This window comes from Bactrocera dorsalis, chromosome 5, assembly GCF_023373825.1.
Source record: "Bactrocera dorsalis isolate Fly_Bdor chromosome 5, ASM2337382v1, whole genome shotgun sequence".
In the NCBI taxonomy this organism is placed as follows: domain Eukaryota; kingdom Metazoa; phylum Arthropoda; class Insecta; order Diptera; family Tephritidae; genus Bactrocera; species Bactrocera dorsalis.
In genome coordinates this window covers 52,409,304-52,425,062 of record NC_064307.1, presented here as the reverse complement: position 1 = coordinate 52,425,062, position 15,759 = coordinate 52,409,304, and the positions used below count along the sequence as shown (strand labels likewise).

The 15,759-nt window shown below is 38.1% G+C and overlaps 2 protein-coding genes across 9 annotated transcripts in view; one reads left to right on the top strand and one right to left on the bottom strand.

The window, feature by feature from the left end:
- The window catches only part of LOC105225243 (rho GTPase-activating protein 20), a 41,179-nt gene extending 36,567 nt beyond the window's left edge, over positions 1-4,612 (bottom strand). For 4 of the 8 annotated variants that reach the window (XM_049457892.1, XM_011203619.4, XM_011203621.4 and 1 more), the window contains exon 1: positions 3,355-4,612. In XM_049457892.1, the coding sequence (XP_049313849.1) occupies positions 3,355-3,794 (440 nt within the window). In that variant the 5' untranslated portion in view covers positions 3,795-4,612. The remainder of the gene's footprint in view (positions 1-3,354) is intronic. The other 4 variants (XM_049457895.1, XM_011203625.4, XM_011203628.4 and 1 more) reach the window with 1 other exon arrangement.
- Positions 1-15,759, top strand: part of LOC105225246 (tRNA (cytosine(72)-C(5))-methyltransferase NSUN6) — an 83,989-nt gene that overhangs the window by 49,096 nt on the left and 19,134 nt on the right. The gene's annotated exons all lie outside the window — the stretch shown is intronic.

Genomic DNA, 15,759 nt, shown 5'->3' with positions numbered 1-15,759 from the left:
ACAATAAAATAGAATCAAAGGTTTTGCTTTGAAACAATGGCAAATTTTTCATTTATGTAAAAACTTTCCTGCATAATAACAAAAGCAATCATAGTATATACTTTAAAAAAAGATGAAAGGAAGGCATTGTCGAGTTTTACAGTTAAGTGTAGTTCTTAGTGACCAAATAATAGAATCAATAGCTCTTGTGGAGAAAAGTCGCTTTGGCAAAAAAATGGTTTTCCGATCATGGTGTGAGCGTTATGACTTGACTAGACAAATCACCAGATCTGAATTCAATCAAAAACTTGTAAAAATTTTTAATGAAAATATTGCACCCGTTAAACCGAAAAATAAAGCAGAACTCTGAGAGAAGGTTTAAAGGTCTGGTATTCTGTTCCACAGGACACTTTCGGTAGCCTTATTAGGTCTATGCCGAGAAGATGTGCATCTGTATTAGACGATAAAGGATACACTACAAAGTGTATTTTTATGTAAGATATTTTGATTATATTTTTTTGTCCTCCGAATTTTTGAAATATGTATTTTACCTTTGTGTTTGTAATATTTATGAATTGTTTTTTCCAATATTTTACTGCTACCAATAATTCGTGACATAAAGTAAATAATTAAAACATATGTTAATTAAATTTAAATCAAATTCATACTTTTTTTAGAACGGAAAATTAGTACTATGGTTGATATTAATATATTGTCGGTAACTGTATGTCCTGCGTGCAACGAGTCTTCACATCACATTGGCTACCTCTTTGCATGCCCCACCAACCCCACTCATCTGACACTCCTCTTCCTTTGGTCAGACCCTTTCGAAACAGCACATTTCTTGGGCCTACCGTTAGATGACTTCGACGACAACTTGGCTAACCCTCACCATCCTAACGAGGACTATGTACTTGCTATAGCAACAACAAATGTTAAAAAAGTGTGAGTTTTAACAGACATCCGTGAATTTGATTTGCAAACCCAAGCGAACGTGTAATTGAATTCATAAATAACTGTACAATATCCACAGACAATGTAATTATTCAGCTACAGTTAATGGATATTAGGTACAAAAAAAATTTTAAACGAAGTAACATCGTCAATGATTGTGTCTTTATTTTATTGCACATCATAGTAAGTACAAGTAAGTATAAAAAAGTGAATGTAGTAAATATATTATATTTGTACAGTGAAAATTCTTCCTGTGCTTATATCCAATAAAATTTCCGTCTCCTCGTCGCAATCTACACAGGGCACTGTAAGCTTAGGAAACACCTGCCCAACATGGGCATGGTCTCCTGTGCTAACTGCCGGTTCTGCGACCTGGAACAGGAAACACCAGCACACCTAATCCTGGATTGCACAGCAATCCGTTTACATCAGCAGGGGACATCACCTCACTAGCGCCCGGCAAACTCCTGGAACTGTTCAGGTTGCTGGGGCTCTGGGAGATCATGTGATATAGGAGAGGGCACAATAGACCCTAGGCATTACCTCAAATAACATATCTATCTATCTATCTACCCAATAAGCGGATCCCTCCTTTTACCAGCCAAAAATTCACTAACCAATTTTTCGTTAGGTTTTCAGAACAAATTTCTCTCTAACCAAATGACCGCACGTGGACATGTTTTTACTACTTTTTATTTTTGTTACCTTTCATAACCGGACGCAGACATCTCGATATTGGATAAAAATGAAGTATAATATTTATTAAGATTGCAGGTTAGAGGACGGCATTCCCATAGACGATCTTATCGGTCAGCATTCTAACGACTTTTTCTTAATCGACAAAATTGACAGTAGATAATAAATAATATTAACATATGTAATCACTGACAAAAATATTAATGAGGAATTATCTGAATAGAGAAATCGAAGATATAAATGAAGTAATAAAGTAAGACTTTATTCATAATTTTAAAATTCTTATTGTATTCTTCAAATCTACATGTCGTCCCCCTGAAAGTAGTCTCGTTTGACCCAATGCACTTGCGCCAACGTTTTTTCCAATCCTCGAATCGGTTGTTAAATCAATTTCGGTATAGCCTTCAAAGCGCGTAACGATTCACGTTTAATGCCTTCATTTGTCTCAAAATAGGTTCGCCGAAGTACATCTTGGTGGTCAGAAAGCATGTTTCGTTGCTCCACAAGTTCTTTCGAAATGCTTTTCACTAATCCTTCCGATATTCCAATGACGTCAGTAAGATCTCTGTTAATCGTCGATTTTTAAGCACCATTCCGTTTATTGTCGTGTTGATCATCATTTGATTTTGATGGTCGTCCTGGACGTGGTTCTTCGTCAACGCGTTCTCGAGCCTCTTTTTTAATAATTTGGACGAAATTAAAACACTTGCTCGTGACAAGTAATTATCATGGAAGGCCTTTCCAACATTCTGAAGACCAGAAAAATGATGCATTACACCCAAATTTAATTGACCTTCTTTGTTTAATAATTTCACTAATCGTAAAAATCGCCGAATGCATTTTATGTATTTCAGAGAGACAAGCATATACAAAACACTAATGAATATATTCATGTGACATTTGACACAAACTTATATCACTGACACTTATTCCAACTTAAAAAAGAAATATTTCAACGAATGGGGCGGCTCCAACGAATTTTACTATTTTTTGCACACAGTAGTATGTGCAGGTCAAATGAAATTCTATTCTGATGTACTATAATAATTTCGTCGCATTGAAAACTGTTTTATGATAAATCAACGAAAGTTGCGATTATCTTTGGTCAAAGAAACTTGAAGGCACTATTACGATTCTTTTGGCGGTGCGATCTGAGGTTATGGGTGGATAGAGGAGGTACTCAGGCTTCTAGTTTTGAGATATTTGTATTTAAAGTTAAAAAATTGTAAAAGTAATATAAGCTATTTCACTATGTTTAACTCAAACTGCACACATTTTTCAATAAATGAACTTTTAATTACACTGTAAAGAAAAAGTTATTTTGCATTATTTAGATTATTGTAGAACCGGATTAGTGAAGTGTTAGTGGATATAAAAATTAAAAATGTAAGTGTAAAATTCATTATAAATCGTAGAAACAAGCATTTTCAATAATTGAATTTTTGAGCTTTAATTGCAAATATCTCAAAAACCATAACTCAGCGGCAACTCTCTCTATACATACATATTCTTGATCTGGAGGGGCTCTATCCGTATATATCCATTTTATCCACAAAATCGAGTGAATCTATTCTAGATCCCTCCCCAATTATTGCTATAATATATAAACATCTACTTTAATTTAGCCAGTTTATAAAAAATAATACATAAGAGGAATTAATTTTATTGACGGATAATTATATGGCTAACGACATTTCACTTTTAATATATTGAAATAAAACTCACCTATGCAAGCGATCCGTCTGCTCAGACTCATTCTCCAACTCTATAATGTCAAATAACTCTTTTTCACCCGTTCGCCCAAAGATACCGTTGGGTATTTTTCGTAGAAATTTCTTTAGCACACTTGCAATCGTATAAACTGAATAGTTGTCGACATTCACTAAACGACCAGCCTGCAGAAAATGTATTAACTTTTTCATAGCACCCTGGTGTCCAGGGGCACGAAAAACGTCTCTTCTATTTGGTGATTCCTTATTTAATTTAAGTATAAGAACCAATAGTGGTCCTGGAATGTTTTCATTGTTTTTACAAACTTCCTCAAGTGGTACACCAAACTTAACTTTCTCCAATCTATAAGTATAGTCTGGCGCAGAGGCGCCGGGATGCCCACAAGAAGTGACAACACTGCTAATATCTGCCGCACGTCGCGCCCAACTGGACATTTTTATTATTTATACTAGTATATAATTAGCAATGATTGTAGCAGAAGTTCTGCAATCCGACCAAAAATACTATTTTACTTAATTACACGAAAATGCGAGCAATGCAAAGCTTTAATTTTCTGGGGTTATACTATAGTTTGTGGCAGCTGTTATGCCGCCCTGCCCGCCACAATACACCTTCCACTTTTCTTCTTTTCCTTTCTTCCACTTCTAAGCAGCTGCACGTTCCACGTACCACACGTTTTTTTAAATAGTTGTTTTTTTTTTAATAATCGTAGATTTCCCCTTTTCATTCGCTTTCACTTTATGATAATGGTTTGTTGCCTTTTTCTTTGTACAACTTTTAATTTACAGGAAAGGCTTCACGCCTTTTCACTACTCTATGCATGTATATTTTGATTATTGTATGACTAATTCTAAAAATGCAACAGAAAGTAAAAACTTTTCTGTGACATAATTTCACAGAAAAAATCAATTGAATTTCTTCCGAAACTGGAAAAATTATAACACTAAATTTTATTTTCGCTTCTCCAGCATTCCATGTTGCCACTCCTGTGTGAAATTTTTTTCTTTTTTCACTTCAGCCTCTTCGTTTGCACTCCGTCCAACCACGAACACATGACCCCGCAAAACCACTTTATCTACTGTGATCATTAAAACTATATGTGCATTTTCTCATTACTTTCATGTTATACACAATTCACACTTCATTTAAATTAATTAAATTTAATCCTCTAAATTTTTACGTTTTATGTTCCGTCCCGTCATTTAGCGCTATTGTTGTTGCTTCGTCGTTGTGTACACGAGAAATGAAATGAAATGGAAGTTTCAGAGTTGTATTTGTGAATACCTTACAGGGCATCTCGACAGGATAGAATATATAGAATACTAGCTGCATTGCCGTGCCCATTGCCTGTGGAGACTTCACATTGCTCATAGCTTACTAGATATAGAATACTATCTAGTTTGCCATGTATCGTAAGCTAGAAGCTGTCACTTCAGCAGTTTGACAGCGCAGTTTTCATTTCTATGAAAATTTTGAGGAGGCAACATATCCCATTTGCACATATGCGACCCCCCGCAAGACACCGGCCACCTCTTTGCATGCCCCACAAACCCTACCCATCTAACACCTTCCTCCCTTTGGTCCGACCCCGTCGAAACAGCACGTTTCTTGGGCCTACCGTTAGATGACCTCGACGACAACACAAACAACCCTTACCATCCTAACGGGAATTAGCTAACCGTTAACAACAACAACAGCATTTGCACATATGCCGACGGCATTTTCAATTTGGCAATATGAAATTTAGAAGAGCGAGTATTAAGACGGTTGTGTTATATTATAAAATTAAAGTACATGTTCAAAATAACATTTTTTCAAAAAATTAATATTTAGTTTAATATTGTTAATTTACAGAAAAATTATGGAAATATACATACATAAATCAAAATATTATTGCGCATTTTAAATTTATTATTTCAATTGGTATATAAAATTTATGCCGCAATTATTATATAATAGTCCAAATGATGATATGAATTCTTATTTTTCCCAGAAATACATTTGTAAAACAAAGGATCTTTGTCCTTTTTCTTATTTTCCACATAAAAGATTTAAGCTACCTACCTCTCATTTACGTATATATATCGACGAAAGTTTTATTTCCGACGGCATTTCGCAAATGATAAAATAAATTTTTCAAGAGCTCAAAGCCTACGCTACATCAGCTCGAACCTACCTACCCTACGCCTTTGCGCTAATGATTCTATCATGATAGCAAATGCCCACATACAGATTTGGCAATGGTAATAGCAATTCGTTTGACAGCTAGTATTCTATAAATTCTATCCCGTCGAGATGCCCCGTTATAGTATTAACATTGGAAATAGTTGGAGCAGAGTTGCCTCTTCTATTTCCCATAGGTTTCCTGATAATAATTAGCTAAAATATTTGTAAATACTTTGTCTAGATGCGAAACTTATTGCTTATGTCTTGAAAGAAAACTATAGATATGATCATATCTAAACATTCATACATACATATCATGAGATGCATATTTTTTCATTTGCTAAAAAACTCCTGATATAGGGTGTGTTCAGTCAGAGTATTCGAGCACTTAAACGCATAAGTAAACGTTCAAAGCGGAACTGAAATCTTAAAAGATTTAGTTCTTGCTATTCAAAAAATATATCTGGACCTTTGATTTATTATAAACTTAAATATATAGATAACTTTGTTTATGCCATCCACATACTTGATCACATTTGCAGAAAGAAAGCTACCCGGAAAAAAAGCCTCTAGACCACTTTAGACTTAATTATATTAAGATAATGAATGAAATTTGCATGTTAAGGGGCTATTTCAGTGTGACACTTTCAAAAATAAATCTTTTTTAGCTTTTCCAATAGTTTTACTTCTAAAAATATTGGTTGGTTGGGGCACTTTTTTTGTCACCTCCAAAGACAGCCCATACATTATTTTCTAACATTTTTGAAAAAAAAGCTAAAATATAGCTGAAAATATACCTTATTACGTTCAAAGAAGTTCCAATCGCGTACTTTCTTTTAAAAAAATTCTCGAAAATCACCTAATTTTTCATGCGTTACACTGTTATAACCCCTTAAGACAGGATCATGATATCCACTATTTTCCAACCGCGGATACCACAATACGGAAGTATTATAAAGGCCCATAAGTCCGATATTTTTCAACATTTTTGAAAAAAAAGCTAAAATATAGCTGAAAATATACCTTAATACGTTCAAAGAAGTTCCAATCACTTACTTTCTCTTTAAAAAGTCTCGAAAATCTTGATATCCATTATTTTCAAACGTCGGATACCACAATGCGAAAATATTATAAAGGAGAAAGTACATTAGGAGTTTTCTATGCACGAGAGAAGGTTTTAATTATAATTCAATATTTCCGCTCACAATATTTAAGAAGATGCTAGGGTTGTATTGACGTCACGTTGAATTGCTGGTATTAAAACAAAGTACACTCTATAAAGGGTTGTTATACCCTGAACAGAGCGTATTAAGTTTGCGCGCAGTTCTTCAACACATCTTTAATTTTCTCCCACACCCCGATGTAGGAGAAGGAAAATATGATCAAAGATGTTCTCTGTGAGGGTATGAAGCTATGAGAGCTGTCCCCGCTACGATATCAAAATCGTGCTTGGCGACTTTAAAAAAGGACAAAGAATGTATCTGTGGCACAACGGTTGGTAAATTCAGCCTTCTTGATGAAATATCCCCAAATGGGCTGTAGTCCTGGATTCCAGCATAGGAAGATTCATGAAGCCCTGGCTGTCTTCCGATCGAAAAGCCATTAACTAGATCGATCCTGTTGTGATAGAAGGAAGACCGGTCTCCAGTGTTTTAGATGTGCGTACTCTCTGATGTCTTAGCATTGTCTCGGACCACTGTCTGGTTGCAGCGAAGAATCATAGGGGCCATCCATAAATTACGTCACACGAATTTAAGGACTTTTTAGCCCCTCCCCCCGTCCTTGAGAAACTAATTGCTTAAAGAAGAGATCGCTGCAAATAAAAGAAGATGTACATCAAGCAGATATGCAAAAAAGCTGTAGAGTTTCAGATTAAAACTCATGAGCTTGATATTTTAAAGAGAAAAGTTAAGAAATAAACACCAATATATACGATATGTTAATTCCAAGTTCCTGTTTTTATTGAAAATATATTTATTAGAACAAAACATGAATTCAAATGTTGTTGGAACGTTTAATTCATTTAGATAATAAAATACTGGATAATATGATCTCTAATTTTATGACCAATTTAGTTAATTGAGTCTCATTTCCCGTATCTATTTCTATATTATTGTCTTCATTTACAAAATATTTTCAATATGTTGAATTTTTTAACTGTATGCAAGTTAACGGCAGCAGCTACACAGATACTTAATTATAAATGTAAACAAATTGTATCTTCTCACAGTATTACTGCTTGGTCAGCAGAATACTTTAATTAATTAGAAATCAATACATCACTGTTTTTGATAAGTAAGCAAAATTCAATATTCCATTATTTGTTTTGATAATGAGAATAATTGGAAATCCAATGCTCTGGCATTTCATCACTTAATGTAATGCCAAAGCATCTTTAGTAATAAGCATAGAATTATAAGAATATAAATATAAGTGATGTTACTAATAAAGACCAGTGTATAATCGGCAAGCGTATTGAGTGATCATCTTGATGATCAAAGCGCACCATATATTGTCACTCAAACCAACACTTGTGTTTAATTTCTACCGCGCGTAGCGGAACGGAATATATTTTTTTAATACTTCCCACACAAGGGAAGTTAATTTGCAACACTGCACATACATTGCCGAACTTTGCCACCTTTTCAGGAATATACCGACTTATGTTATCTTTACTGAAAATTTTCCACCGGCCCACTCTTTTAAATTGAATGCTGAATGTTCTGGCATTGTTATCTGGTGTACGATGCCGATGAGTTTGTGTTTCCGAGAGAAAAGCACTTGGATAGTGTTTCGTGCATTTATTATCAGATATACAAACCGAAAAGCGATTGTAGTGGATGCAAGGTCCATGAACCATATTGTTTTCTACCACTTCGTATAATACTGGATCTTTCTCTGGATCACGAATTTCCGCAGAAATGGTTTCATCAATATGATCTGGTGTAACCACCATCCACCATCCAAAGAAGAATGTATGCGTGCGGCAAACCTCTCTTTTGCCACTCAAAAGAGTACATCTAGCATCTAACAGCACCATATATACGTTGCTTCAAGATAAAGTCCATCGAAGCTGTTGTTTGAAAAGTCTTGCTGTGACATCGTGACGATCGCTTGCTAATTGACCGCGATCCATAACACCGCACGTATGTCATCGCATCCTGGGAATACTCGGTCATGTGCCTTGGGCTACTAATGTATGTTGATGCCAAAAAGAACGCCGACCGATATTAGCGGGACCTTTTCGTGACATCGTAGCAAATTTCAATCTGTAATTGATCACTTTGTATGCAACACACATAACAATTTCACTGAATAATTTTCAAAAATTTTTGAAGCAAACGACAAATTTGAACGATTCAAATAATTGAAAAACAAAACAAAAAAATTTAAAAAAATTTGTATGGAAAAAATTAACTTTTTGGAATTGTCCAATTTTCCGTACAATTCCCACGAAAAGCAAAAAGGTTTTTTTTTTTCTATACCTTCCCCGATCCTCCCAGAATATTCTCTGAAAATTTCATAAAGATTGGTTCAGTCGTTCTCTCAGAGTTTCTAATATACTCACATTCTCTATTTTGTATTTGTATAAGTAAAGGTCTTTTTTTAAGGGTTTTCCGTCAATTATTCGAATTTTTCTTGCCGTAAAAACCTTCCTTGAACCTCAAAGAACATTTTAAAAAAAGAATTGGCAAAATTGTTCTAAGCGTTGTTGAGTTATGCGCTTACCAACACATTTTGCGATTCATTTTTAGATATATGTAAGATTTGCATTGAATTCAAATTCAAATACTTGTTTTGCTTCGTATTTGAATGTATTCGAAAATGTCATTTACAGCTACACCAGGGAAGTTATTTCATAAAATTTCTATTCGTTTCGTGTCGAGTGCGACGATCCGCACACTCGACACGTTACGAAATTTCACTCGATACGATTACTTGCTCGCTCACGACTGCCGCGATTCGGGCCCAGGTTATTCTATTTATTCTTATATTTATTGAATAATCTATATATATAAAATTAAGTGGCAAAACTTCCTGTTCGGATACTCCTCCTAGACGGCTTGCCCGATTTCAATGAAATTTTCAGGGGTGATTGGGGTCTGTTTGGAGGGTGCACATAAGAAATTTAATGGGTGTATCATTGCACGTTTTGCAACAAAAAAAAAAAATGATACATCCCGCCTTTACAAATTCTCCTGAAATAATGTTTTGCCGATAGATTGGCAGTCCTGTCAAATGCCTTTTACTAATAAACAGAAACAACTGGCAGATGTTTACAATTAATAAAAAAAAAAACACTGACATCGCATGTTGATCGTTTTTTCCTGAATTGATTCGATTGTTCAAAATCGCATTGAATCGCATTCGATAACCATCGAATCGTTATCAGAGCAGACAAAATGCCGATGGGGCAGCATGCCAGACGATTCAACGCACCAACAATCTATGAGTTGGCAATCGTCATTGTTGGCGAATAGTTTGAATCGAGATATTGTACTGCACCGTAGAAACGAACAACTTCAGCGTGTTTCCGAGCTACACCGTAGTTATAATGCATTACAGTATCCGATATTATTCTGGAGAGGTGATGACGGCTATCACATCAATATGCGATTGATAAATCGAAGAAATGTTACTTACGATTCAATATTTTGTGTATTGTTCATTTATAGCCAAAGAAACACCAAAAAAATTTAGTGCAAGAAGACAACTACATCCTGAAATGTCGCAAGCTTTTCCATCAGTATTTGGTTGACATGTATGCGAAGATTGAGACCGAACGTATCCACTTTATTCGATTCAACCAAGCGAAATTGCGTTCTGAAGAGTACATCCATTTGAGAGATGCCGTAATGAATGATGAAAATGTGAATAGCATTGGACGTCTGACAATATTGCCAGCCACATACATCGGCAGTCCGCGCCATATGCACGAGTATACGCAAGATCCGATGTCGTATGTGCGCCATTACGGCAGTCCGGATCTGTTCATAACGTTCACGTGCAATCCCAAGTGGAATGACATCAAATGCCATTTGTTCCCCGGTCAATCAACAACTGATCGTCACGACTTAACAGCACGTGTATTCAGGAAAAAGCAAAAAGCAATGATGGATTTAATTGTGAAACTTCGTGTTTTTGGAGAAGTTCGATGCTGGATGTACTCGATCAAATGGCAGAAAAGAGGATTACCGCATGCACACATCTTGATTTGGTTAGTTCGAAAAAATACGACCAGATCAGATTGATAAAGTCATCTCAGCGGAAATTCCAGATGAAGCAATCGACCCACAATTGTTCAACGTTGTAACAAAAAACATGATCCACGGCCCTTGCGGCGCTATTAATCCAACGTCACCATGCATGATTGACAATAAGTGTTCAAAGCGCTATCCTAGAGCTTTAGTTGATGATACAATCACTGGAAATGACGGATATCCATTATATCGGCGTCGATCCGCTGAAGATGGCGGTAATTCAACGGTCATAAAAGTTCGGAATCAAGACATTGATGCACATCAATGTAGAATATTGCAACTCTGTCAAATCGATCAAATACATCTGCAAATACGTAAATAAAGGCAGTGATATGGCAGTTTTCGGAGTGGTTATCAGAGAATCGATGAAATTCAGCAATACCAAATGGGCCGTTATATAAGCAGCAATGAAGCGGTATGGCGCATTTTATCGTTCCCAATACACGACCGGCATCCCGTTGTTCTTCATTTCGCAGTTCATCTCGAAAATGGTCAACGCGTTTATTTCACTGCAGACAATGTACAACAGAGCGCAGCACGACCGGGGACAACACTAACTACCTTTTTCGAGTTGTGTGAAAACGATGAATTTGCAAGAACATCGCTATATTCCGAAATACCACAATATTTCACTTGGAATCCATCATCGAAAACATTTCAAGGACGAAAGCAAGGGGAGCGTGTTGACGGTTATCCAAATGTCCGTAAAACCGATGCCATAGGACGCATTTACACCATCCGTCCGAACAACGCCGAATGTTTCTATTTGCGTCTACTATTAGTCAACGTGCGCGGACCAAGATCATTTGATGATTTGTAAACTGTTAACGGTCAGTTGTGTGCGATGTATCGTGAAGCATGTCAGCGATTGCATTTGTTAGAAGATGATATGCATTGGGACACCGCACTTCATGACGCATCACTCACATCTCATCCAAAACAAATACGCGTACTATTCGCCATAATAATATCTACATGCCTTCCGTCAAATCCGCAAGAACTGCGGAATAAGTACAAAGCCTGCATGACCGAGGACTTATTAATTTTGGCGCGTAATCGAGCAGACTTGCTATATACATACATTACAAATGTATAATGATGCTTTGATATTGGTTGAAGATCTGTGCCTTACAATTGCGAATAAGGCATTAGCGCAACTTGGCATAACTGCGCCCAATCGTTCAGTGATGGATATGCTTGACCATGAGCTTCAACGTGAACAACAATACGATTGCAATGAATTGCGTGCTTTCATACAAGCTATCATTACCAAATTGAATATTCAGCAGAAAAATGCTTATGATAAGATTACACGAGCGGTTGACAATAACGCCGGTGGATTCTACTTTCCGGATGCGCCCGGTGGTACAGGGAAAACGTTTCTGATCTCTTTGATTCTTGCAACTATACGGTCACAGCAGAAAATTGCGCTGGCAATTGCTTCGTCAGGCATCGCTGCTACTCTACTTGATGGCGGCCGAACAGCACATTCTGCATTGAAATTACCGTTGAACATCCAAGTCGTTGAAACACCAACGTGCAACATATCGAGGAATTCAGCAATGGCAAAAGTTTTGCGAGGAGCTGGAATAGTTCTATGGGATGAGTGCCCAATGGCTAACAAAAAGTCATTACAAGCATTCAATACAACAATGCAAGATTTACGCCAAAAGCAGGCCCGTAGCCAGCTTTTCATTTCGGGGGGGGCTGAAGTAAAAACATATCTTCTTCTTCTTTACTGGCGTAGACACCGCTTACGCGATTATAGCCGAGTCAACAACAGCGCGCCAATCGTTTCTTCTCTTCGCTACGTGGCGCCAATTGGATATTCCAAGCGAGGCCAGGTCCTTCTCCACTTGGTCCTTCCACCGGAGTGGAGGTCTTCCTCTTCCTCTGCTTCCCGCGGCGGGTACTGCGTCGAATACTTTCAGAGCTGGAGTGTTTTCATCCATCCGGACAACATGACCTAGCCAGCGTAGCCGCTGTCTTTTAATTCGCTGAACTATGTCGATGTCGTCGTATATCTCGTACAGCTCATCGTTCCATCGGATGCGGTATTCGCCGTGGCCAACGCGCAAAGGACCATAAATCTTCCGCAGAACTTTTCTCTCGAAAACTCGCAACGTCGACTCATCGGTTGTTGTCATCGTCCAAGCCTCTGCACCATATAGCAGGACGGGAATTATGAGCGACTTATAGAGTTTGGTTTTTGTTCGTCGAGAGAGGACTTTACTTTTCAATTGCCTACTCAGTCCGAAGTAGCACCTGTTGGCAAGAGTAATCCTGCGTTGGATTTCTAGGCTGACATTGTTGGTGGTGTTAATGCTGGTTCCTAAATAGACGAAATTATCTACAACTTCAAAGTTATGACTGTCAACAGTGACGTGAGTGCCAAGTCGCGAGTGCGACGACTGTTTGTTTGATGACAGGAGATATTTCGTCTTGCCCTCGTTCACTGCCAGACCCATTTGCGTTGCTTCCTTGTTCAGTCTGGAGAAAGCAGAACTAACGGCGCGGGTGTTGAGACCGATGATATCAATATCATCGGCATACGCCAGCAGCTGTACACTCTTATAAAAGATTGTACCTGCTCGATTCAGTTCTGCAGCTCGAATAATTTTCTCCAGCAGCAGATTGAAAAAGTCGCACGATAGGGAGTCGCCTTGTCTGAAACCTCGTTTGGTATCGAACGGCTCGGAGAGGTCCTTCCCGATCCTGACGGAGCTTTTCGTGTTGGTCAACGTCAGTTTACACAGCCGTATTAGTTTTGCGGGGATACCAAATTCAGACATCGCGGCATAAAGGCAGCTCCTTTTCGTGCTGTCGAAAGCAGCTTTGAAATCGACGAATAGGTGGTGAGTGTCGATTCTCCTTTCACGGGTCTTTTCCAGGATTTGGCGCATGGTGAATATCTGGTCGGTTGTTGATTTACCAGGTCTGAAGCCACACTGATAAGGTCCAATCAGTTTGTTGACGGTGGGCTTTAATCTTTCACACAATACGCTCGATAGAACCTTATATGCAATGTTGAGGAGGCTAATCCCACGGTAGTTGGCGCAGATTGTGGGGTCTCCTTTTTTATGGATTGGGCAGAGCACACTTAGATTCCAATCGTTGGGCATGCTTTCGTCCGACCATATTTTACAAAGAAGCTGATGCATGCTCCTTATCAGTTCTTCGCCGCCGTGTTTGAATAGCTCGGCCGGCAATCCGTCGGCCCCTGCCGCTTTGTTGTTTTTCAGGCGGGCAATTGATATTCGAACTTCTTCATGGCCGGGTAATGGAACGTCTGCTCCATCGTCATCGATTGGGGAATCGGGTTCGCCTTCTCCTGGTGTTGTGCTTTCACTGCCATTCAGCAGGCTGGAGAAGTGTTCCCTCCATAATCTAAGTATGCTCTGGGCATCGGTGGCTAGATCACCTTTGGGGGTTCTACAGGAGTATGCTCCGGTCTTGAAACCTTCTGTAAGCCGCCGCATTTTTTCGTAGAATTTTCGAGCATTACCCCTGTCGGCCAGCTTATCAAGCTGATCGTACTCACGCATTTCGGCCTCTTTTTTCTTCTGTCTGCAAATGCGTCTCGCTTCCCTCTTCAACTCTCGGTATCTATCCCATCCCGCACGTGTTGTGGTCGATCGTAACGTTGCGAGGTAGGCAGCCTGTTTTCTCTCCGCTGCGACACGACACTCCTCGTCGTACCAGCTGTTCTTTTGCACTTTCCGAAAACCAATGGTTTCGGTTGCAGCTGTACGTAAGGAGTTTGAAATGCCGTCCCACAGTTATCCGAGGCTGTGCGTTGTTTTTCATTGGGGGTGTTTTTTACGTGGCGGGTCCCAAACCCAGCGCACAACCCTATGCAGGGGATTTTTCGCCTTCTCACTTTAGCTCGCCTTCAAACGGATGTTCTTAGGCTACCCAGAGGATACTTGGTCAAAGACCGGAAGTCGTGAGCTGCTTGAGTCATATGTAAAAGAATCGTTTCTGGCCACTCCCAAGTGAATGGCGATCAGAGAACTTTCCTCACTTGCGTGAGTAAAAACATATATAAACTTTAAATTTTCTGTTTATTAAAAAAAAACAATATAAATTCATATACATATTACTTAAATGATTTGGTAGTTGTAACTTAAATAAGTAATATTTTTCTTTTCTTCTTCTTTGCCATATGATTAATTACTTCATCTGGATCTATTTTAATATCCCAGTGCACTGCAATAACAGCAAATGCACTCAGCCGCTCATTGCCCATCACACTGCGTGGTAAAGTTTTTATTCTTTTTAAGGTTGAAGAAGTTCTTTCGAAGGAAGCGGTCCTCACTGGAAGAGTTGGTAAAATTGTAAGCAGGTAGTGAATATTTTTAAAATACGTTGCATCGCAATGTTGCAGTAATTTCAACACTTCTATGGTTGGATCTATTGTTGATAAGCTGGCACACCACAATCGATACTCTGATTTTAATGCTGTCATTGATATTTGCTCCTCGAAGTAAATAGTTAAATTTTTTAATTCTTCGGCATTATCAATTGCAGCAAAACCTGGGAGTAGAATTTGAAATGACGAGAGTATATCCTCATTCACTAATAAACGTTCTGTCATGTTTTGAATCAGAGCACCAACGCATGGAATAAATATTGCAACTCTGAAGTGGCTTTCAGGGCTTGTGCAAGGTGGATTAGCACGAGTAGTTTGACGCGAAGTCACTCTAGGCACTACAAGATCTATGTCATAAAGATCTTTAGACATTTTTGATGCTGTTTGGAAAATATCGTTGAAAAAACCATCCGCTGTTTCTCTTATCTGGTGCAGAGTTCTTATTAATTCTTTGGCTCGGTTCATTGCTGATATAAAATCCAAAGATTTTTCTTGGAGTTGCACAGACAGTGGCAGCGTTAAGCTGAACAATTGCTCACAGACGAATAGACTAAGCAAAAAATCGATTTTCTCTACCGCTGCTAAGAAGGCTGATGCTTT